General features: G+C 40.6%; 3 protein-coding genes across 11 annotated transcripts in view; 1 reads left to right on the forward strand and 2 right to left on the reverse strand.

Annotated features, from left to right (window-relative positions):
• LOC123520585 overlaps positions 1 to 14,073 on the forward strand; it is a 44,064-nt gene extending 29,991 nt beyond the window's left edge. For 4 of the 7 annotated variants that reach the window (XM_045282987.1, XM_045282989.1, XM_045282985.1 and 1 more), the window contains exons 2-8: positions 7,001 to 7,378; positions 7,506 to 7,729; positions 7,811 to 7,976; positions 9,158 to 9,314; positions 9,689 to 9,822; positions 12,590 to 12,710; positions 13,043 to 14,073. In XM_045282987.1, coding sequence (XP_045138922.1) covers positions 7,069 to 7,378; positions 7,506 to 7,729; positions 7,811 to 7,976; positions 9,158 to 9,314; positions 9,689 to 9,822; positions 12,590 to 12,710; positions 13,043 to 13,154 — 1,224 coding nt within the window. In that variant the 5' untranslated portion in view covers positions 7,001 to 7,068 and the 3' untranslated portion in view covers positions 13,155 to 14,073. Of the gene's footprint in view, positions 1 to 45; positions 219 to 7,000; positions 7,379 to 7,505; positions 7,730 to 7,810; positions 7,977 to 9,157; positions 9,315 to 9,688; positions 9,823 to 12,589; positions 12,711 to 13,042 lie in introns of those variants that run through there. The other 3 variants (XR_006679312.1, XM_045282984.1, XM_045282986.1) reach the window with 3 other exon arrangements.
• On the reverse strand, positions 4,111 to 6,650 carry LOC123520586. Of its 2 annotated transcripts, XM_045282990.1 has the most exons (6): positions 6,427 to 6,642; positions 5,815 to 6,216; positions 5,478 to 5,719; positions 5,202 to 5,391; positions 4,919 to 5,061; positions 4,111 to 4,788 (listed from the first exon to the last, which is right to left on the reverse strand). In XM_045282990.1, exons 1-6 carry the CDS (start codon positions 6,500 to 6,502, stop codon positions 4,519 to 4,521), a joined length of 1,323 nt encoding a protein of 440 aa, XP_045138925.1. In that variant the 5' UTR covers positions 6,503 to 6,642; the 3' UTR covers positions 4,111 to 4,518. The 2 variants fall into 2 exon arrangements, with proteins under 2 accessions (XP_045138925.1, XP_045138926.1); XM_045282991.1 differs by lacking the exon at positions 4,919 to 5,061 and having other exon boundaries at positions 4,570 to 4,788; positions 6,427 to 6,650.
• A 731-nt stretch (positions 14,074 to 14,804) lies between the features above and the next one.
• LOC123520786 lies at positions 14,805 to 20,096 on the reverse strand. 2 transcript variants are annotated; one of them, XM_045283378.1, is made up of 4 exons: positions 19,880 to 20,038; positions 19,576 to 19,676; positions 17,055 to 17,302; positions 14,805 to 15,176 (listed from the first exon to the last, which is right to left on the reverse strand). In XM_045283378.1, exons 2-4 carry the CDS (start codon positions 19,637 to 19,639, stop codon positions 14,850 to 14,852), a joined length of 639 nt encoding a protein of 212 aa, XP_045139313.1. In that variant the 5' UTR covers positions 19,640 to 19,676; positions 19,880 to 20,038; the 3' UTR covers positions 14,805 to 14,849. The 2 variants fall into 2 exon arrangements, with proteins under 2 accessions (XP_045139313.1, XP_045139312.1); XM_045283377.1 differs by having other exon boundaries at positions 19,576 to 20,096.
• Between the last annotated feature and the right edge of the window lie 747 nt (positions 20,097 to 20,843).

The raw sequence follows: 20,843 nt of genomic DNA on the forward strand, positions 1-20,843 counted from the left end.
ACTATCTAGAATCTTTGGGTGTTGGGATTCGCAGCGGTTGACTGACTATAGTCACTCTCCTCCCAGCACTTGATATCGAACAAAGCTCAAACGAGGTGGAGAAGTTATACTTCAGTCGATTCTCGAAATATTGATAATAATGGCCCGTTATTGGACAATAATCGTCTTGCTGGCGAGTATATTCATTGTTGCTGAAGTTGACTCTAAAGAATCTAAAGGTAAGTCTGTTTTGAAGTAATGGACTAGGTTAATAGTTATGGATGGAGTTGGTATGGCAGAAGTGAGTCACGCAAGAGTTATTGTTACTGTTTCAGGTAATGGAGCTAGAAATTAAAGTTATTTCGTTGAACAGCAGCAGAATATTCACATAAATTGCGTGGAAGGGCCATGGGTTGCGTTGTCCGTCAGGATGACGCAACTTGCCACATGTTCCATTAGACAAACGTTCGAGGCGATTAGTTAAAGCTAGGTTAGGTCAATTCGTTGTTTTGCCTTGAGTGAAGCGAATACATTGCTATAGATAATTGAAAGCACTGAATATAGTCGAAAATGATACTGAAGAACAACGATTACATAGAAGTTAAAAAAAAAAAAGATAATAATAATAATCAGCCTATGCCTGAAGATTAAGAATTTGAGACAGGATTTTTCCTCGCTGCTCTCACACTTCCACTTCTCACTCACAACACAAGACTGGCATTTATCGTCTTGAAAACCCATACAACCATTGCATGCTTCCACGGAGGCAGGGTTTCTGATTATATTTTTCATTGTTCAGATACAGTGGTGTAACATTTGCTTCGTTCATGTCACATATCTGTTCCACTTCTTCCATTCATCCTTGTCACTTTGCTTGTCGCTTTACAAACACAGTGCTTAGGTAAATATTTCGCTTCGACATTGATAGTGTTCAAGATTTGTCCTCCCTCAGAACTAGCTCTCTCTCTCTCTCTCTCTCTCTCTCTCTCTCTCTCTCTCTCTCTCTCTCTCTCTCTCAGCTGTTCATTACATTTTCTAATAAGAGGACTACGTAATCCATTATAATGAACTTAAAAGCCGCGATAAATTGTTTCAGTCTCCGTCGTGTGCTTGATAATTGTTTAGGTTTCATGCTTCTAGAGCTTTCTCGTTTTCTTTTACGAGTATAAGCAAGATTTCATTCTTATCACTTGTCCCAGATTTATCTCGTGTGCTTGAGAAGTGTACGTTCAGCCAATTCCTATTGGTCTTGTTCAGTCGATTTGCGACTATTTACGTTGTGACTTCACGGAAAAGGTTTGAAAATGTGGTGTTGATGTAGAGAAGATTTTGGAGTTGGTGAGGGAAAAAGAGCACATCTGGGACCCTAAAAGTTAATCCTACAGCAGAAAAAGGCTTACGCAAATTGGCGTTCGATGAGATAGCAGCCACTCTCCGATGAATGCTTCCTTTCCTCTATGCAGGGTGTTGTTGGAAGTGAGGAGTGAATACTTGTGATGATTCGATTTGATCGCAATCGTCATCGTCGCCAGAGGAATACATCTTGTTGGGTAGCTGTTTATTTATATTCACTTCCCGCCAACCAGCCGATACTTTTAGCAACTTGCAATTTCAGTCGCATATTGACACGTGAACTCGCCTTGACAGTCTTTTCAGAAAGCTTTGTCGCATTATTATTTCGTAAATACTTATCTTGCACCATATATATATATATATATATATATATATATATATATATATATATATATATATATATATATATATAATTTTTTTTTTACACACACACACACACACACACACACAGCCACACTTCAGTTGCCCCCCACCCCACACACTCTTGGGCCGTCATTATGCAATTGCATCAAAATGAGACACTGTATTGAGACCTTTAGTTTGTTTTTCATTTTCACTTTATTTATGAGATGTTTATGATTCAGGGAGAGAGAGAGAGAGAGAGAGAGAGAGAGAGAGAGAGAGAGTGTTTTAAGAAGTTATACGTATTTTGGTTGATAATCGTCAATTCCTTATACTTTAACCAATACGTTTTTGCTGCCCAACGCATAGGCTACTTTAGGTGACCGCTCATATCTTGTCCAGTACGTATGAGTCGGAAATTTCTCTCTCTCTCTCTCTCTCTCTCTCTCTCTCTCTCTCTCTCTCTCTCTCTCTCTCTCTCTCTCCATACCACCATCACCACAAACTTTCTCTTCCACCACCACCACCACCACCACCATCATCACCACCACCGTCATCATCATCATCATCATCTTCCAACCACCACCACCACCACCGTCTTCCAACCTCCACGCCTCCTTTCGCCACACTCACTCGCCTTTATCTCGTACCAGGCACCAAGATGACTCAAGTGTGAGGTGCAGTCAGTCTTACCGACGCCACCTTGTCTGCTTCATGTAATCACCCCCCCCATTCCCCCGCCATCCCAAACAATCTCAGCCCCCTAGCCCTGCATCTTCCCATCTCAGCAGGAAATATTTTTGCCCCTTCAGTACCATGACACTTTTCCATATTCATTCTGCTTACTATTTGGTGATTTTATACAGCTTCAGAAACTTGTGTTGTGGATTAGAATAGTGAAGACTGTGGCCATTAATCTTCTGACCTCCATAGACCCATCCTAATGTCAATAAAAGGGTCTAAGCTTACACAATTCTCGTGGTAAAATTATGTCACATTACTGAAGGGGTTAACCTCTTCAGTAGCATGACGCGTTTCTCATATTCATTCTGCTTACTATTTGGTGATTTTATACAGCTTCAGAAACTTGTGTTGTGGATTAGAATAGTGAAGACTGTGGCCATTAATCTTCTGACCTCACTTAGATCCTTGCTAATGTTAATGAAATGGTCTAATCGTACACAAATGTCATGGTAAAAATGTGTCACAGCACTGAAGGGGTTAAGAGCTTCACTGCGACATGTGTTGGAGAAAACGAGGTGGTGCGCTTGCTTTGTTTGTGGTATTGTTGTTGTTGTTGTTGGTGGTGGTGGTGGTGGTGGTGGTGGTCACATTTTACATGGATGATTGTTTTTTTTGTTTTTTTTTTTTTTCAAATTAGTGGTGTGATTTTTTTTTTTTCTTTTTACGATTATTTACTTTTAATGAAGTGTTTTAAGTAAATGGATGTTCGTAGTGTAGTGGTTAGCACGCTCGTCTCACAATCGAGAGGGCTGGGTTCGAGTCCCGGTAAACGGTGAGGCAAATGGGCAAGCCTCTTAATGTGTGGCCCTTGTTCACCTAGCAGTAAATAGTAAATAGGTATGGGATGTAACTCGAGGGGTTGTGGCCTCGCTTTCCCGGTATGTGTTGTGAGTTGATGTGGTCTCAGTCCTACCCGAAGATCGGTCTATGAGCTCTGAGCTCGCTCCGTAATGGGGAAGACTGGCTGAGTGACCAGGAGGCGACCGAGGTGAATTACACACACACACACACACACACACACACACACACACACACACACACACACACACGTAGTGGTTAGCACACTCGACTCACAATCGAGAGCGCCAGGGTTCGAGTTCCGGGAAGCGGCGAGGCAAATGGGCAAGCCTCAATGTTTATGTAGCCCTGTTCACCTTGCAGTAAATAAGATGTAACTCTAGAGGTTGTGGCCTCGCTTTCCCGGTGTGTGTTGTGTGTGATGTGGTCTCAGTCCTACCCGAAGATCGGTTACTACGAGCTCTGAGCTCTTTCGGTAGGGGAAAGGCTGGCTGAGTAACCAGCAGACGACTATGGTGAATAACACACACTTCAAGATAACAAACTGTCACACTTTCACAGCTATTTTCGTGTAAGATACTGAGGAGAGATAATGTCTGTCTCTTTAATCGTATCTCTATTTTAATTGATCTGTTATAAAAAAAAACTACCACTTTAGAACATATTTTTCTCGTATAACCGTAATTATCACACCATAACTACTTATCCTCTCCATTCCTCCTCCTCCTCCTCCTCCTCCTCCTCCTCCTCACTATGGAATGGAGAAAGAGAGGAGGATGGGAATGGAGAAAAGAACGAAAAGAAGGATAAAAAGTTGAGTTCATTGAATAAAAGATAAGAACATTGGAATCTCGGAAAGAAGAAAAGACTCGTGGTCAAACAAGAGACGAGGAGAAAACTAACAAACTGTTTTATTTGAAAGATTACCAAATCATGTACTTATTCTATCTACCAGAATAGCTATAAACTATAATTTACACTCATACATAACACAGGCTAACTCTTTCATCGTCTATGAATATGATTTTGGGAGCATCTCCACGCACCCTCCTCCGTCTGTTCTTTCATTTAGGTGCAGTCTCAAATTATTGGCAGAATCTATCAAGATTTTTGCCAGCATTTATCTTCGTACATGTGACTTTCTCGCCTTCAAAGACAAAGAATAGACAACATCGATACTGACGATGGTGTTGAATTCACGATGTAGCTGTAATGAGCGTAAATAAGCAGTCTGATTATTTTCTAAATGATGATGCGTCACCGTACCCAGTGACTTAATCAGCTCCTGTCAGCGCTGGTGATTCAGCGAAAATGACAGGGTAGGTAATCGTAGTCGTCCTCGCTGGATAGCGAGTCCTTTGGTGTCCGTGTTGGTTTTATGGTTGTGAATTCGACCACCTCGTGAATGTGTTTTGGGCCATGGCATGGGGATGGTAGAGATGACGTGGTCTGCCAGGCGGCGGAAACAGGTAGGGGCTCAAGATACTGTGGCTCATCTTTGGATGAGGTCTCCTCCTGGTAAGGAACTGCCACTGTCGTCTGTCCAGCCGCTCCTGCCATCACAGCTGTCATCTTTGCGTTACAGACAAATTCATTGCTAATTAGACGTTACCTCGTTGAGAGATGTTTCATCATTTAATGTCATAGTAATCATAGATAGTGGGAATGAAGAAGCAAAGACAGTGTTTGGCGTTAATCTAACCTCTCGAGTCATCATGAGACGTGCCGTACACACACAAAGAGCTACACAAGCGAGAAATAGGCCCGCTGTGGCAGCAAGTAGTACTGGCAAGCCCACAGCGATTGATCGTGGTGAAGTGGGGACAGCGTGATCTACGATGCCAACTATTGGGAATCCCGCCAAAAAAGAAATTATCACTACACAAATAGCAATAATAATAACGGCAACAAAACAACAACATTTACATCTGAAAGTGAAATATTCCCTCTCCTAGCGGCGAGGCAGGGTTTAGTCTAAGCCTTACCATAGGAGGTGCAAGGGAGCGGTGAGCTTTGGCGACTGGCTTCGGTGGACACAAGGTTCTCTTTACCTTGGGTGGACAGGTGAAGTTGTTGCACCACGTGTACGTCGCCGTCGCAAAGACTGGTGAACTTTAGGGATGCTATGGGGCTGCCTATCATCACTTCCACCACACCCAAAACGCCCTCTGTCACCTGGAGATTAAAGACAGTAACTCTGGCGTGACGTTCATCATTTTAGGATGTATAGTGCTAAGTCGATAAAGACCACCATCACTTACTATTTGTGGCAGTGTTGCTGACTGTGTGTGGTCAAGTGTGAGGCGCAGCACAAGGGGAACAGGCGGTATCTGGGCGTCCAAGATGTCCATCATTTCCCTTGTCACTATGATGTCCGTGTCCGCCTGTGTCAGCATTAGTGGTAGCGGTCTTTCGCCGATCACCGTGAATTGTAAAGGATTCAGCATTGGCGGCAACACCACCTCCTTTACGGAACAGTTCTGGATGTGCCAGGTTGGAGTTACTGTCAGGGAAGAAGAATGCACGTCAGGATTTCAGCCGAACATGAAGAATTATAGATCACTATATCACCACCAGGCGGAACTGGTAATCACTTACAAGTGTGGCAAGAGGTACTGAAGTGAGGGACTACAACACGCAGCCATTCAACTGGAAAGGTAACTAGGAAACCGCCCAACCATGTGGTGCCGTGGTCATCAGTAAGAGTGAGGTTAGAAGTGTATTTCCGGTGTGGTGGTACCTGCAAGAAAAAACGCCTCCATCCGGGACTCACCTTCCCAGACACCTGTCCCTGCCACATGGGAGAGTTGTAGGTGAGTCTCACGCTCACGGCGGTGGCGTGCGTGTAGTTCAGCATCACCTCCACGAATTCTTTTGGGGACTGTTCTAATCTTACTTTCATGACGGAAGTGCCACGGGAAGCGGCCACGAATCCCCAGAAACTGAGGTCTTGCACGCGGTCCACCAATGTCACGTTGAAGGATGGAAACACGAGACAGCCTGCACTTGGCCCACCAGCAGTCAAGGAGGACATGGATGGAAAACACGTTTTAGTGTTAGATTGTGTGGAAGGCTGTGTTACAGGTGACCGTAAGCTTAAAAGAGGAATGCTAGATTCGATGCTGATTGATCTGTTAGATTCATGTTTTCATCTTATCTGTAAAGCTAAATCACACACACACACACACACACTCTAGAAAAGAACGTTACCTGAGAAATTATCATCTTTGGCAGCAGAGTAATATGCCATCGCCATCACCATGTTTATCATGACCGTCAGTTTCATCTTGACCACCTTAGAGCCTTGTGGGACAGTAAATGAAGAGTGTTGCTTCCCTCCCTTAGAGCCTCTTGTCAGCAACTGTGTCAAAGACGACACGCGACACCAGTCTGTTGACTAAAGTACTGCAGGAGGGCGATAAACTTGGATCCATACATCCGGGTGTGTGTGGATCGGTGGGGATGACATCTGTCTGTGTTTGTTAAGTGTACATGTATGTGTGTGTGTGTGTGTGTGTGTGTGTGTGTGTGTTCAACCATTTTGATTTTGTATAGTTTATTATTTATTTAGATTCTTGTATTCATTATTTTCCCTTATTTTATTTATTTATTCATTCATTCATTCATTCACTTAATTTTCTTTTTTTTTTTTTACAGATTGCCGAGTTGGGCCTGACTTTTCCCTTATTTTATTTATTTATTTATTTATTTATTCATTCATTCATTCATTCATTCATTCATTCATTCATTCACTTATCTTATTTTTTTCTTTCTTTTTTTACAGATTGCCTCGTTAAGCGTAACTTCACGGTTCCCCATCCTGAGGTTCTCAGCTTAGTCAGCTATATATCGATGCGATCCTCCGTTAAGTTTGTGTTCTCATTTCTTGATAAGAAATTTAAAGAAACACGGGACGCTGTTATCCTCACTAACTTTAAGATCATATATAATAAGACCCGGAACAGCATAACCAAAACTTCTAACCAGGATCTGGCAAAACTCATCCCTGAAGGCTGGAACCGCATCATTGTGACGCTTACTGGAAGATATCTCACCGTAACGCTTGTCCAGCCTGAGGGTCACGTGCTCCTCTACACCCAGCACTTCGATTACGACGTCACAGAGATTTACGGGGAAGGAGACGTTACACGATGTTCTGAAGGTAAGGTGTGAGTAGGTAACTCATTGAGTTCTTCCAGTTACACTTCCTAATCAATGGAAAAAAAAGGGGCGGAGAAGGAAAGAGAGGAAGACTTTATGCTGAGCCAATATTTTTCCTTGTCACAAAGCCGCGCCTGTGTTTTATGTGCCTGAAGGAGAGGAAGTCCCTGTACAACTCTGGCCAGAAGGCAGCAAGCAGTTTATTAAACTGCTTCCTGGGAATTCCACCGATCTCTATTTCAAGTTCCCTGGTGAGGCCAAGAACTACAGTGTTCCCTCCAACAGTACCCTTCTAATCTCCACCAGCTTCCAAGGGGACCAAACTATGCTAGAAGTGTTCAAGGTGACAGATGTGAGTAAAGGAGGCCTTCCGCCTTTCATATGAGTTGTGATTTATACACACGCGCCTATCAAGTATATATAAATACCTCAGATACCTATCTTTCAGGAAGGTGACCGGAAGTTGATAGGGAACAGCACAGTGCCCATAAACACCATCATGAGCCCGATATTTGGGGGCGGCCCAGCGCAACTCCGCCTCACTAAAGTACCTGAGTGTTGTAATTCCTCACTAGCGGCGCCAGTCACCACCCCACCAGGTGAAGGATTTAGTTTTCATGTGATTGCTTCAAGTCACTCAAAACTAAGCATTGAGAAAGAGAGAGAGAGAGAGAGAGAGAGAGAGTGTGTGTGTGTGTGTGTGTGTGTGTGTGTGTGTGTGTGTGTGTGTGTGTGTGTGTGTGTGTGTGTGTGTACAGCTTTGGATGTCCATTTATACGCAGTAGCACGGCAGGTGGTCATTGTTAAGTAGGGAGGTGGGCCACAGTGTTGTAGTTAGGTGGGTACGGTTAAACACGTAATGAAATAATACTCAAATGAAGGGTAATGGCGTAATGCGTAGGTACTAAGTTTTCTCTTTATGTAAGAAGGGAAAGCTAGCTAAGGACAACAAGAATGATCAAACGAGATGCCAGTTCCCCAAACAGGGTTAGGGGAGAATGGGATGTCTTGAAAATTCCCTCTTAAATGAGTTCAGATCGTAGGTAAATGGAAATACAGAAGCAGACAGAGTTCCAGAGTTTACCAAAGAAAGGGATGAATGATTGAGAGTACTGGTTAACTCTTGCATTAGGGAGGTGGACAGCGTAGGGATGAGAGGCAGAAGAAAGCTTTGTGCAGCGAGACTGCGGGAGAAGGGGAGGCATTTTTTTTTTTTTTTTTTTTCTATGCAGAAGGGAAACCAGCCAAGGGCAACAAAATATAAAAAAAAAAAGGGCCCACTTAAAATGCTGGTTCCCTTAGAGGGTAGTAAAGAATTTCCCAAAATTAAGGAACAATTGTCTTGAAACCTCCCTCTTAAAAGAAGTTAGTCGTAGGAAGACGGAACACCGTTATTAAGATCAGAAGAGCAGTTTTTTCATGAAAAAAGCAGAAGATAGCAAGAGGTACAACATAACAGTGGTGAGAAAGGCTGAATACAGAGGAGAAGAAATGATAAGATAAAAAGCTTGATTTCACCCTGTCTATAATAGCAGTATGAGTGAATCCTCCCCCGACATGTGAAGAAGACCCCCTATATGAGCAGATGAACCCCCTGTATAGAGTTAACAGTTAGGGGGCGGAGAGTGTTTCATGTAATAATCGGATTTCTGTGTCGCTTATGAAGGGAACACTGTTGGATGATGCGTTATGGTGAAGAAAAATGACAATATACAGTTAACTATTATCCAGATTTCTTATCAAAACTAAGAATTATTATTTCTCCCCTCTCCCCCTGCAGCTGTCCCCTGTTGTGTATTGTCAGCTGTTTTTGGTATCGTATGTGTCATCCTAGTGATAGTGATAGTGGCACTTGTCATATTGCGCAAACGTGAACTGAAGAAAAGACCAGACAAGAGTAGCAGTGATGACATTGAAGCCAACGATGCGGATGGAAAGTAAGTCGTCTGTGTTCTTGTGATTTTTCTTATTCTAAACCCCTTGAGTACCCTGCCGCGTTTTCATATTCATTCTGCTTACTATTTGGTGAATATAAACGGCTTCAGAAATTCAAGGGTAGGATTAAAATAGTGAAGACTGTAGCCATTAATCTTCTGACATCCATAGAACCTTCCTAATGCAAAAAAAAAAAAAATGGTCTAATCGTACACAGATTACAAGTAAAAATGTGTAACAGTATTGAAGGGATTAATTCTCTCTCTCTCTCTCTCTCTCTCTCTCTCTCTCTCTCTCTCTCTCTCTCTCTCTCTCTCTCTCTCTCTCTCTCTCTCTCTCTCTCTCTCTCTCTCTCTCTCTCTCTCTCTCTCTCCAGTGAACAAATGGCCCTGATGAACCAAAACAACAATGGAATTACGAAGAAATTCACGGTACTGGCTTCTCTGAATGATGTGAGCCGCTTTGTCGACACTCTAAGTAAACATTGCGGGGTTGCTGCCAGGATAGATGGTTAGTATGAGAAGCAGAATATTTGTGTCTTCACTTTCTCATTGTTGAGTAATGTTTGCCTTGGTGGTAACTGTTCCTTTCCAAGAGTTTGCGTTAAGTTATGGCATAGTTGTCTACCTTTTCTCTGTTCTACATTGGATGAGGGAGCCGTTAGATTTTGTTCATTATTCCTCGTCTTCAAGTAGTGGTGGAACTCAACGATGCAGTTCTGACTTCCTTCCAAGAAGCAGCAAGATTTCTGTCGATGTTTCGCAAGTGGCACCGAATTAACCTTGGTTGAAGGCAGCGCTCAGTGGCCTGTGTAATAGTCTTGTTAGATACAGGGCATGTTTACTAAATAGTACGGTGCAATTAGTCCAAAAAATGGCCTAACCCCAACATCCAAAGTAAAAGTTTCTCTCCGACTCCAAATTGTTCAATACAGTCCACGTAATGTTTGGTAAAAAGTTACACCAATTTGAGCGTCGGGTTTAGGGGGGAGGGGGGGAGAAGTGGGAGTGGAAGAAAATTGGCGAACCTTGAGACCAATTACAACAGCACGTCCTGCAGCTCCCCAGGACTTACTTTCCCTCATAGTGTGCGCTTGCAAAGACGAATGCGTCCGTAACTGCGAGTTGTATATGACATGTTTTGCGCTAAACCGCTTAGTTTTCGAAATATTTCAGAAAAACTGATAAAAATTACTAATTTAGCAACTTCTCCCCCCTCCCCCCCCAAACCCGACGCTCAAAATGGTGTAACTTTTTACCAAACATTACGTGGACTGTATTGAACAATTTGGAGTCGGAGACAAAATTTTACTTTGAATGTTGGGGTTTAGGTCTAATTGCACCGTACTAAAATAGCTACCTTACTGAAATTAGGCCGACATCTTGTATTTTTTTAAGTTTTGCGTAAGTTGATAAAACATACAAACAGATAACACACTTCCTTTCCACCATTCTATTGTTCCCTGAGAGAGAGAGAGAGAGAGAGAGAGAGAGAGAGAGAGAGAGAGAGAGCTAACCCAGACTTATCAGCAGCAGCTCTCTCTCTCTCTCTCTCTCAAGGAGCAATGGAATGGCGGAGAGGAAGTGTGTTATCTGTTTTTCGCTGCCTAGACATTCTCCCATTTTCCCCAGTATTATCCTCTACAATATGTTGATATGTTGTTATCATAGTGACAGAAATAAGGTGTGTGTGTGTGTGTGTGTGTGTGTGTGTGTGTGTGTGTGTAATCAGGAAACAGAAACAGTCCTGGTCGTCTTAGGACAGTACTTACCAAGACTCCCGACTATCATGACCAATAGTAACTAGCACAGTTCCTTAGAAATTCCCCTTGCATCAATTTCGGATCCTTGGCTCGAGATATCGAACCCATATCATGTAGAGCAGCGTTTCTCAATCTTTTCACCCTTGCGTAACCCTTAAAAATGAATTACATGTCTCAAGGAACCCCTGCGCACAAACGAAATTATAATATTACCATATATTTCTCATTTTATTTTCATCGTATTTCACGTGACAAATATCATTATTATTTTTAATAATTGGTTTAAGGAAAATAATATATTATAATATTAGAATAACAAATAATTTATTGTGCGTGTTTAGTTATATTATGTATATGAAATTAAAAAGTAAAAAAGTGCATTAGTTCATCTGCGGAACCCTTAGGGATCTTTTGCGGAACCCTATGGTTCCGGGGAACACCGGTTGAGAAACCCTGATGTAGAGAGAGATATGAACGATACAAAAATAAAAATAAATAAATAAAATGAAAAGTCAGCGTATTAATCTTTTCTTTTCCGTCGCTGTAATAAGTTCAAATGTTGAATAATGCAGTGCTTACTTCTAGAAGCTGGAAGACGTTTGGACTTTAACCTTTAGCTGATAAACCGCTCTCACTATGCATCAAAGACCACAAGATGACACGATCTCTTTTCATACGCAAGTTTCCGGGAGGTGGTGTATTTGATATATTTTGATTTCCTATCTCCATTGTGGTAATATCGTATTTAATTATGGGTGTATTTCTCAGGATGAAAGCTTACTAAAATCTACACTGCTTTTCGTGTATTGTTCATTTTATGTTCTGGCAACTGCAACATGAGTGTTTTAAATGGTGATATAATAATAAATGAAGCTTTCATGACGTCATATCATTGAAATTCAACTCTACACCCTCAACTCGGTGAACCTTGGAATGTAAACTCTGGTAACTCAGGCTTTTTCTATACATGAATCAAAACAACTAGCTTTACTTGTGTTGGGTAGTCCTGGTGCTAGAAGGAAATGTAGAAAAACTGTGACTGATCCGCTTGAGATGATAATGGGACTAGAATATGAGCGAGACATTGGCCAAGGCCAGCTTATACCATTTTTCTTTTGACCTTGGTGACCTTGGTGAGAGCAGCATGATAGCCTTGGGGGAGCCAGTGATGAAGGCCTATGAGAAATAAGGTGATTGATAGTCTGTGTTGATTCATACTTGGGTTTTATGAGCATGTGGTGCACGAGATAGCGAGGCCGCACGATATGCTGTCCTTCGGCGTACTCCTTGAGATTGATTAACCAAAGGACTTCCCCATATCTATACTACCCATGCCAATTCATTATTTGATTAATTAATTCATCAAAATATTTATTTTGTCTCTCTCTCTCTCTCTCTCTCTCTCTCTCTGTTCAAAAGATAAATTTTCTTATTTTGTCTTTCATACTAAAATTATTTTTCTTCACCTCTCCTCCACATAGATTTTCTAAAACATAGCTTCATCCCTTCCCTTAGTGTATACCACAGCAATGAACGACGGGCAAGAGGAATCTCAACAACTGCCCTGCATTTCCGATAACCTACACAACATAAAAAATGAAGTGATGAACCAAATCAAGCAGCTTCACAACATAGGGTAAGAGTGTGTGTGTGTGTGTGTGTGTGTGTGTGAAGGTAGGGGTAGTGGTGACAGTGGGTGTATTGTGTAATGTGATGCTACAGAAGGTATTAGTAATGATGGTGGTTGTATTTGGTGTAGCTGGTAGTGATGTAAAGATACAGGCTGTAGTATTGATTATAATAATGCCAGCAGAAATGGTAGTAGAGTAGTACTGGATGTTATAGTGATAATTTGAGAAGGATTTAAGACGTCAATATTGATATTCAAAGACACTCAGTTCAGCAAAGTCATTTAATTCTGACACCACTCAAATAGCCAGCTTTGGATAATGTGCTCTCCTAACACAGGCCTGCACTCATTGATTTTATGGGAACGATGGAGCAGGAGAAATGGCAAGCCCTCCTGCAGAGTTTGAAGGATTACAATTTGCAGTTCAGAGAATTGGCCATTACCAGCTAAAACCTATCCATCAACTGTAAGTGTGGGCTCTCCATTCTTCAGCAAGGAAATCATATAGTAATCCTTAGTCATCAGTCGTCAGTCATGCACCACGTCACCAAGGACTCTGTGGATTCTAGACGCTCACCCATTACACCTTTTGTCATTCTGCCTTATTGCATTTAGTGTCCATCACCTTTAATGTGGATGCATCTTTGAATTGTAAAAAGAGAATTATACAGAATATTTGCAAAGTTAATCAGTACCTGTATGTATACAATATAGATTTTATACTAGCTAAATCAATGAGATTGTGCAAAAATCAAGCTCAATTGTGACTCAAACTTTTCCTTGCTAAATTAATTTTGGTGGCAAATTTACCCTTAAATTTACAGGACAGTTTTCTCTGTTGCTTTAGTGCATGCTATTTGACTGAGCCACATTAGCTACTGCAGTGTTTGCAAATAAGTTTGTCTATTACTTTCTTAGTATATGTCAAAAGAAGCCACAGATGTGGCCAGCAAAAGTAACAGTGTGCTTGCTTTCATTTTGCTCAAAAAATTTTCTCAAAAGAATTTATATTTATTATTTCAATTTAAGGAAAAACACAAGTGCAATTTTAGATTAAGGCAAAATATTCCAGTACAGTGTCACAAGACGAGACTGAATTTGAATTGATATTTATAATTTTAATTTAAGGTAAAGTGCAATAGTGCAATTTTGGTTAAGACAACATTCTAGTGCAATGTCACCACACAGCTCTAAAGAGCCTGAACAAACTTTAAAGTTTTGTATGTAATGTGTCCTAACAGAAAGTTAAGTATATTCAGTAATGTACTTCATACTACTGTGGCTCTTCTCCAAGCTAAGAACCATTCCAAAAGGGATATGATCTGACTCACTAGTAAATTATGAATAAATTGAATAAGATGTACAAAAATTGTCTCTTTATGCCCAAAAATGAGATACTTTCAACACACCTTGTATGTGAGCAAAAGATGGAGATCAAAATAGGAGAGGAACAGCACTTGGAAACTAGAAGGATAAGGATAAGATGAAAGACTATCTGTGTAAAAGGGAAGAAGCAAGAATGGAATATTTGGATAGGAAGAAGTGGTCTCTCCTGCAGTGGCCATCCCATTATGAGTGAAGTATTAATGATTGGTCCTGGGTTTGTCATCCTGGCATGAAGCATCACATTACTGATCCTCCTTCCTGCAGGCTGAGCCACTAGAAATTGTATATATATACTGCATGATCTTGTGTTGTACTGTATATTTCTGAGGAAGACTTATAGTCGAAACATTAGAGAAAGAAGTATTCCTGGGTCAACCTGAGATTTATATACCACCTTCTCTACTCAAATGTTTAAGTAGTATTTAACTACTTTGTATTTTTTTCCATGAGATGTAACCAAATATTCATAGATTTCATGTTTTCCTTCACAATGTATGCCGAAGTGGATGCTATCTTTTTTTAACATTGAGAAAAGAAAAGATCAGTGAAGGATTAAAAAACTCATAGTAAGGACTTAATGAAATACCAAAATTAAGAAAAATATATATATGTAATACACATATTTATGTATGTATATATATATATATATATATATATATATATATATATATATATATATATATATATATATATATATATATATATATATATATATATACTATATAGATAGATAAATAGATATACATGTTATTTTCACTGTCAGTCAGCATGCTCTGAGTCCTCTGGGTCCCCTGGGTCCAGAGGAACTGTAGATGCCTCCTCCACAGTCCACCAGCAAGCACTTGGTAGTGGTGGCTTCTCATCATTAAGGTGAGACTGGTGCAGGGTTGTCAACCAGCCTTCAGGTGCCAGCACACTTCCAGTCTCCTCAAACAGCTGCACTAAGCGCTGTATCGTCTGTGGTTCAGGAAGGTCGGATGTGTCAAACTCCTCCTCATACTTTTTCAGCACACAGTCAATGGAGTTTTTACTTTGATAGAACTCTTTCACCAGGAATATTCTCTTCTCCAGGCTCCAGGAAACAGGCTGAGGAAAAGTAACATTATTAATAACATGACTGTGAAATATCATAATAAGATCCTCTATCTCTTTTGTCAATCTTTCAATATCCAAAGGGCAATAGTATAGAGGTAATACAACACATTTGGAGAAAAGAGAATGTTGTCTGTCAGACAGCAAACACACTGAAAAACACTAACAGGGCTTCAAGTAACAGTAGGTTTTGTTAGGGCACAGTACATGATACATGGATAACAAGACATCAAGAGTAATGCAGTTATAGCCAAGGAGTAGGAACAGAAGGTAGGACAGACACACAATTAAAGATAGGTGGGGCAATAAGGCAAATAAAGTATTAGGTTTCATCTTTAGAAGTGTTAAAAGCAGGAGTCCCGAAGTAATACTAAAATTATACTTGGCGCTGGTCAGGCCACATCTTGACTATGCAGTGCAATTCTGGTCCCCACATTACAGGAAGGACATAGCTCATTTGGAGCCAGTGCAAAGGAGGATGACTAAAAGGATACAGGGAATGAGGGATATACCCTATGAAGAGACTGAAAAAACTTAGTCTGCATTCCTTAGAGAGATGTAGGTTAAGAGGAGACTTGATAGAAGTATTTAAGTGGTATAAGGGTTTTAACAAAGGGGACATGAATGTAGTTCTTAGGATCAGTAGCAGCGACAGAACCAGAAATAATGGGTTTAAACTTGAAAAATTCAGGTTTAGGAAGGAAATGGGAAGGAACTGATTTTCAAACAGAGTGGTTGATGAGTGGAACAGTCACAGTAGGCATGTAGTCAGGCCTGAGTCAATATGGAGCTTTAAAAGGTTAGATAAATTCATGGATGGGGAAGATAGATGGAATTAGGTAGATTAAGCACACTGGGACTGCCTTGTATAGGTCTGGCGGCCTCTTGCAGCTTCCCTCCTTTCTTATGTTCTTATGTAATAAATTTTGATGGAGAGAAACAAACCAGCTGGTGACAGACAAATACAGAGTTAAACAGGCCCTTGCCTTGCAGATGACTCAAAGAGGTTGATAACATAATGCTGATAAATCTAAGACCATATATTGCACATTGTACATTATTTATCTTTTATGATAACTAGCATCCACAATGATAATATTTAAAGAAATAATTTTGTCAAGTTGTTTTGGAGACTTAAGATTTCTCATGTGACAACAACATAAAACATTACAATTAGGTTTCTCACTCATGACAGGGGTGTGACACACACTGATACCAGAATCTAATAATAGAAATATAACTTGAACATGAAATTTACAGTAGAATTTCCAAATATTTGTCATTTTCTTCAGAGAAAGCCTGTATTCAGTATGTTGCATGGACTATCCTTGTTTTCACTTAAATAAATGGTCATGTATGTAGAGGCTCCATGGTACTATTGAGTGAATGTTCATGTAGATCAAGGTTCCATGATATTATTTAGTGAATGGTTATGTACTGTATGTAGAGCAGAACTGTGGGGCTGTGTAACACAATGCAGTGGACAATAATCTGAGGGTATGATGTGTGTATAAAGCCAGTGGAGTTTAGTGAGTAAGCAGCCAATGGAGGTAACCTAAAGGTTCAGTACATGTTTGTGCAATGCCTTGCTTCCAGATGCATGAGTAATAAATAATTCTGTGTAATTACTAATTACCCTTTTTTCTGATTATGTATTGATATAGAGCAAGACATTGATACACTTTACTGTAGTAATTAATATTTCAATTGAAAGTAATTCTACTGTTCCTTATCTATGGGTTCTGTATGCTAGAGTGGTTTATATATGGACCTAATGAGTGTAGGACTGTGGCCACTGCAGTCATGGGTTAGCAGTGGACAGTGGGCCATGGACAAGTACCCTGTGTGAAATGTGAGTTTAACATAAATCACCTGTTTGCAAGGCTGCTGAGGCTTTATGGTTGTCAGCTCCACCACACACCCTGGGCAGTACTTGCAGTGAAGGCGTACATAGCTACGTGGGATGCCAAAGTATTCATGTTTTGACCTTTCATACACTGGTCTGTAGCCACAGTGAGTGTTTTTGTTGGAATCTGTGTGGAGGCAGTGCACCACATCAAACAACTGGCCAGCATGGATGACACGTCTGTAGTCAGAAAATGCCACACATGAATCCAAATCTGAAACACAAGTAACCGTTAATGAAACCAATGACCAACATCCAGGAAAACTCTGCCCTATTCCTCCTTATACATTTGGTTTATATGTAAAATTAGGAAAGTAAAACCATGGTTAGTGTAAACTTTTGGGTGAAATATTGATTCAGTAAAGTAAACAATACTTATTATCTCCTAATGTAGGGATTGAAGTATTTCTATTTGAATGCAATATTTTTTTTCTTTAATATAGCAATACTTCTTCCTAGAGTAAGTGTTGACTGATTATAACAAACATGGCAATGTAGTTTCATCATAGTGAAGAAGCAAAACCAATGGCATGAAATGGCAAAGGAATATGAGTCTCATAAAAGAAACAGCTACTCATAATTAATACATTTATATGATTGAAAAGCAAAACGGTAGCAAATATATGTTCAACAAACTTCAGACTATTAGTTAAGTGAATCCAATAGTGATTACTAAAAACCTGCATTTGACAGTAGTTAATAAATTTGTTTGGTCAAGGTTGATTCTGTTACCAAGTATTTGCTTCTCCATGTATAACTTTGAGACAAAATACATTTCTAGATAGCAAAGACATTTGTGCAATAGCTACTAGACCCCACAGCCTGTTGGCATGAATAGCCGGTTATCCATTAACACAGACGGACGGACACACACACACACACACACACACACACACACACACATTTTGGCAAGAAATATATAATAGACATTGTGGTGTATGTGTAATTTACCTCGGTTGTCTTCTGGTCAGCCAGCCAGCCTCTCCCCAAAGGAAAGAGCTGAGGGCTCGCACTGACCAATTTTCCTCTCTCCCATAAGGAAAGAGCTGACGGTCCATGCTGACCAATCTTTGGGTGGGACCAAGACAAAACCACACACTGGGACTGCTTGGCCACAACCCCTCAAGTTGCATCCCATACCTACTTACTGCTAGGTGAACAGGGGCTACACATTAAGATGCTCATCTATTTGTTTTGCCAGAGACTCAAAGCTGGGCCTTCTTGGTTATAAGCCAAGTATGTTAACATACACACACACACACATTACACTATGCAGTGTAATGTGTGTAATTTTTTCACCATGGTCACCTGCTGGTCACCCAGCCAGCCTTTCACCTACAGAAAGAGCTCAGAGCTCATAGACCGATCTTCAGGTAGGACTGACACCACACCAGGACCACCAGGGCAGCAAAGCTACAACCCCTCAAATTATACCCTGTACATAGCTACTTGCTGCTAGATTAACAGGAGCTACACATTGAAAGGTTTGTCCATTTGACTCACAACATTGGGACTTGAACCCAGGTCTTCTCAGTTGTGAGCAGAGTGTGCTTACCACTATACTACATAGTGTGTGTGTGTGTGTGTGTGCTTACCACTATACTACATGGTGTGTGTGTGTGTGTTTGTGAGATGATGATAGAAATTAGTAGGAAGCAGAAAAGACCATGACAGCATGGGAGAGGCTGTGGTGGGAATGTCCAAGTGAGAATAAAATAAGTATGAAATGAGAAAGTAAATATCTAGATAGAAAAAGTGTACAGTACATAGAGCTGCATTAGCTAATAGCCTCTCTTGCCAGGCTTGGCAGTATCTCACTTGCTTTGCTTAATGTGGTAACAATGGAACAGAAATGCATAACTGGAAACTCAAACCAGCAGGCCTCAGACCAAGCCCAGTGGGACCCTAATGCTTCACCAGTGTCCCCAATCCCCATGTAATGTACTCAAATCCCAGCATGGCTCATGTTACTGGTGCCAGTATTGGTTATTGTCAACAAAAACCATATCAAGGTACTAATCTAATAAGTTAATCCCTCCAGTATGCATTTTTCTATTCATCTGGTTACTATTTGGTGATTTTACTTCAGAAACTCCAGTAGGGATTAAAATAGTGAAGACTGTGGCCATTAATCTTTTGACCTCCACAGACCCTTCTTAATATCAATAAAATCGTCTAATCATACCAAAAACTCAAGATAGAAATGCATTCCAGTACTGAAGGGGTTAAAGACACATCTACTCACTAGAATTACTAGAGGTACACCATTCCAAGCTGCATATATTGAACCAACTGTCCGCTCAATTGCAAACAATGTCAAGCTGAATTGATATCCTTACCTTTACTTTCAACTGTCGTTATTTTTTTTCCAGAGATAAGATAGCAAGCAAACTATTTCTGTTATAAGTATATTGACACAAATCTTAAATCTCTGCCACCAGTAAGTACATCATGTCAATTCACCACATCTTGAGCATGTTCCCTCACCTGACTTCTTTGGTACGGCAAGCACATTGTAGAAACCTAAATCCGGCACATCAATCAGCACCATCCTTTTGGCAGACGCATATTCCCGTATTGTGTGGCGACTGAAATCAGACAGCTTCGTGTTAGGAAAATCAGCTGGGTTTTTCCTCCACTTAAGATACTGCATTATGCCACAAGCTTTGGCTTCACTGATTATCTGTGAATTCTTCGCCTTTTGTAGCGAGTTAATTTCAAAGGCCATCCTTTGCTTAAATAATTCGAAAGGAGTTGTGTCTTGGTCTTCATAGAGGGGATATGTCATCACCTCTTCTGCGTCTATCTTGAGAACCTTGTACTCCTCAGTGTCCAGAGGCAGGACCTTCACCTCGATGGGTTCCGGGGGAGGAGTGTTGGAAGAAGACATGGCCACAGCGATAGTCAACAGTTAGTGTTACGTACGGCCAAATTTGTTATTCTCAAGTTATAACAGCACCATAGTGGCGCCGCCCGTTTAGCGGCTCGGCGCGGACCAAGTGACGCTGGCCGAGTAGCGGTATGTTTGGCGCCCTTTTTGATCATGTCACTGCCTCATTCCCTCTGTGATGGATTTCATTGTATATATTATGTTTTCACTGAAAAAATAAGTTCGCAACTTGAACATGGATCCTAGTATGCTTTCAGTGGTAGCACAAAGACTAAAACTAAAAATATGGAACTCTTTGACCACACAAAAATAATTTATTCATTTCTTTAATATATTGACTTGGATCTTGTTTGTAGTATGATGGATCAGAGAGGAATTTCCACGAACCAAAATGTTTGGAAACGACGCGTTGATTTGTTGAGAAAGTAGTGAAGAATGGAACCTGAGCTTGAGAGATGAGATATGTATGCACTGGAGAGGAGGGGACTGAAAGTGAGCTGGTCTACCACAAGAAAAATCAAGACCCATTGAGCTAACGGTATGATAATTGTGCTTTACATTACTGTTAATCAGTATCGATTTAAAAAATGTTAGCCAGAATCAGAATTAATGATTTTAAGTTGTACGGGAAAATATAGTCAAGACGCGGTGTTAGGAATACGTATTCCTTTATTTTCGGTTACTTTTCCGGAATTATAGGACTTCCATCTTTCTAAAACTTCTTCTTCACACTTTTTAAGTATTTGGTCGTTTTGATATGGAAATTTAACTGTAAGATTTAGTAATAAGATACAGTACTTACTATACACGTACACATAAGTATCTTCACCGTCGTTTCATGGTAGCCTACCTTTGACTGGGCGAG

This window comes from Portunus trituberculatus, chromosome 47 (assembly GCF_017591435.1).
Source record: "Portunus trituberculatus isolate SZX2019 chromosome 47, ASM1759143v1, whole genome shotgun sequence".
Lineage (NCBI taxonomy): Eukaryota > Metazoa > Arthropoda > Malacostraca > Decapoda > Portunidae > Portunus > Portunus trituberculatus.

What these genes read in the sequence shown, in the direction of transcription:
- LOC123520586 (XM_045282990.1), bottom strand. Translation starts at nt 6,502, where the DNA reads ATGAAACTGACGGTCATGATAAACATGGTGATGGCGATGGCATATTAC. An exon ending in CAGCAACACTGCCACAAATA is followed by an intron (nt 5,392 to 5,477) that starts GTAAGTGATGGT and finishes TTTAATCTCCAG; the next exon opens with GTGACAGAGGGCGTTTTGGG. An exon ending in GCTCCCTTGCACCTCCTATG is followed by an intron (nt 5,062 to 5,201) that starts GTAAGGCTTAGA and finishes GATTCCCAATAG; the next exon opens with TTGGCATCGTAGATCACGCT.
- LOC123520786 (XM_045283377.1), bottom strand. Translation starts at nt 19,978, where the DNA reads ATGTCTTCTTCCAACACTCCTCCCCCGGAACCCATCGAGGTGAAGGTC. An exon ending in TGCCGTACCAAAGAAGTCAG is followed by an intron (nt 17,303 to 19,575) that starts GTGAGGGAACAT and finishes CTTGTGTTTCAG; the next exon opens with ATTTGGATTCATGTGTGGCA. An exon ending in CTCAGCAGCCTTGCAAACAG is followed by an intron (nt 15,177 to 17,054) that starts GTGATTTATGTT and finishes ACTTTTCCTCAG; the next exon opens with CCTGTTTCCTGGAGCCTGGA.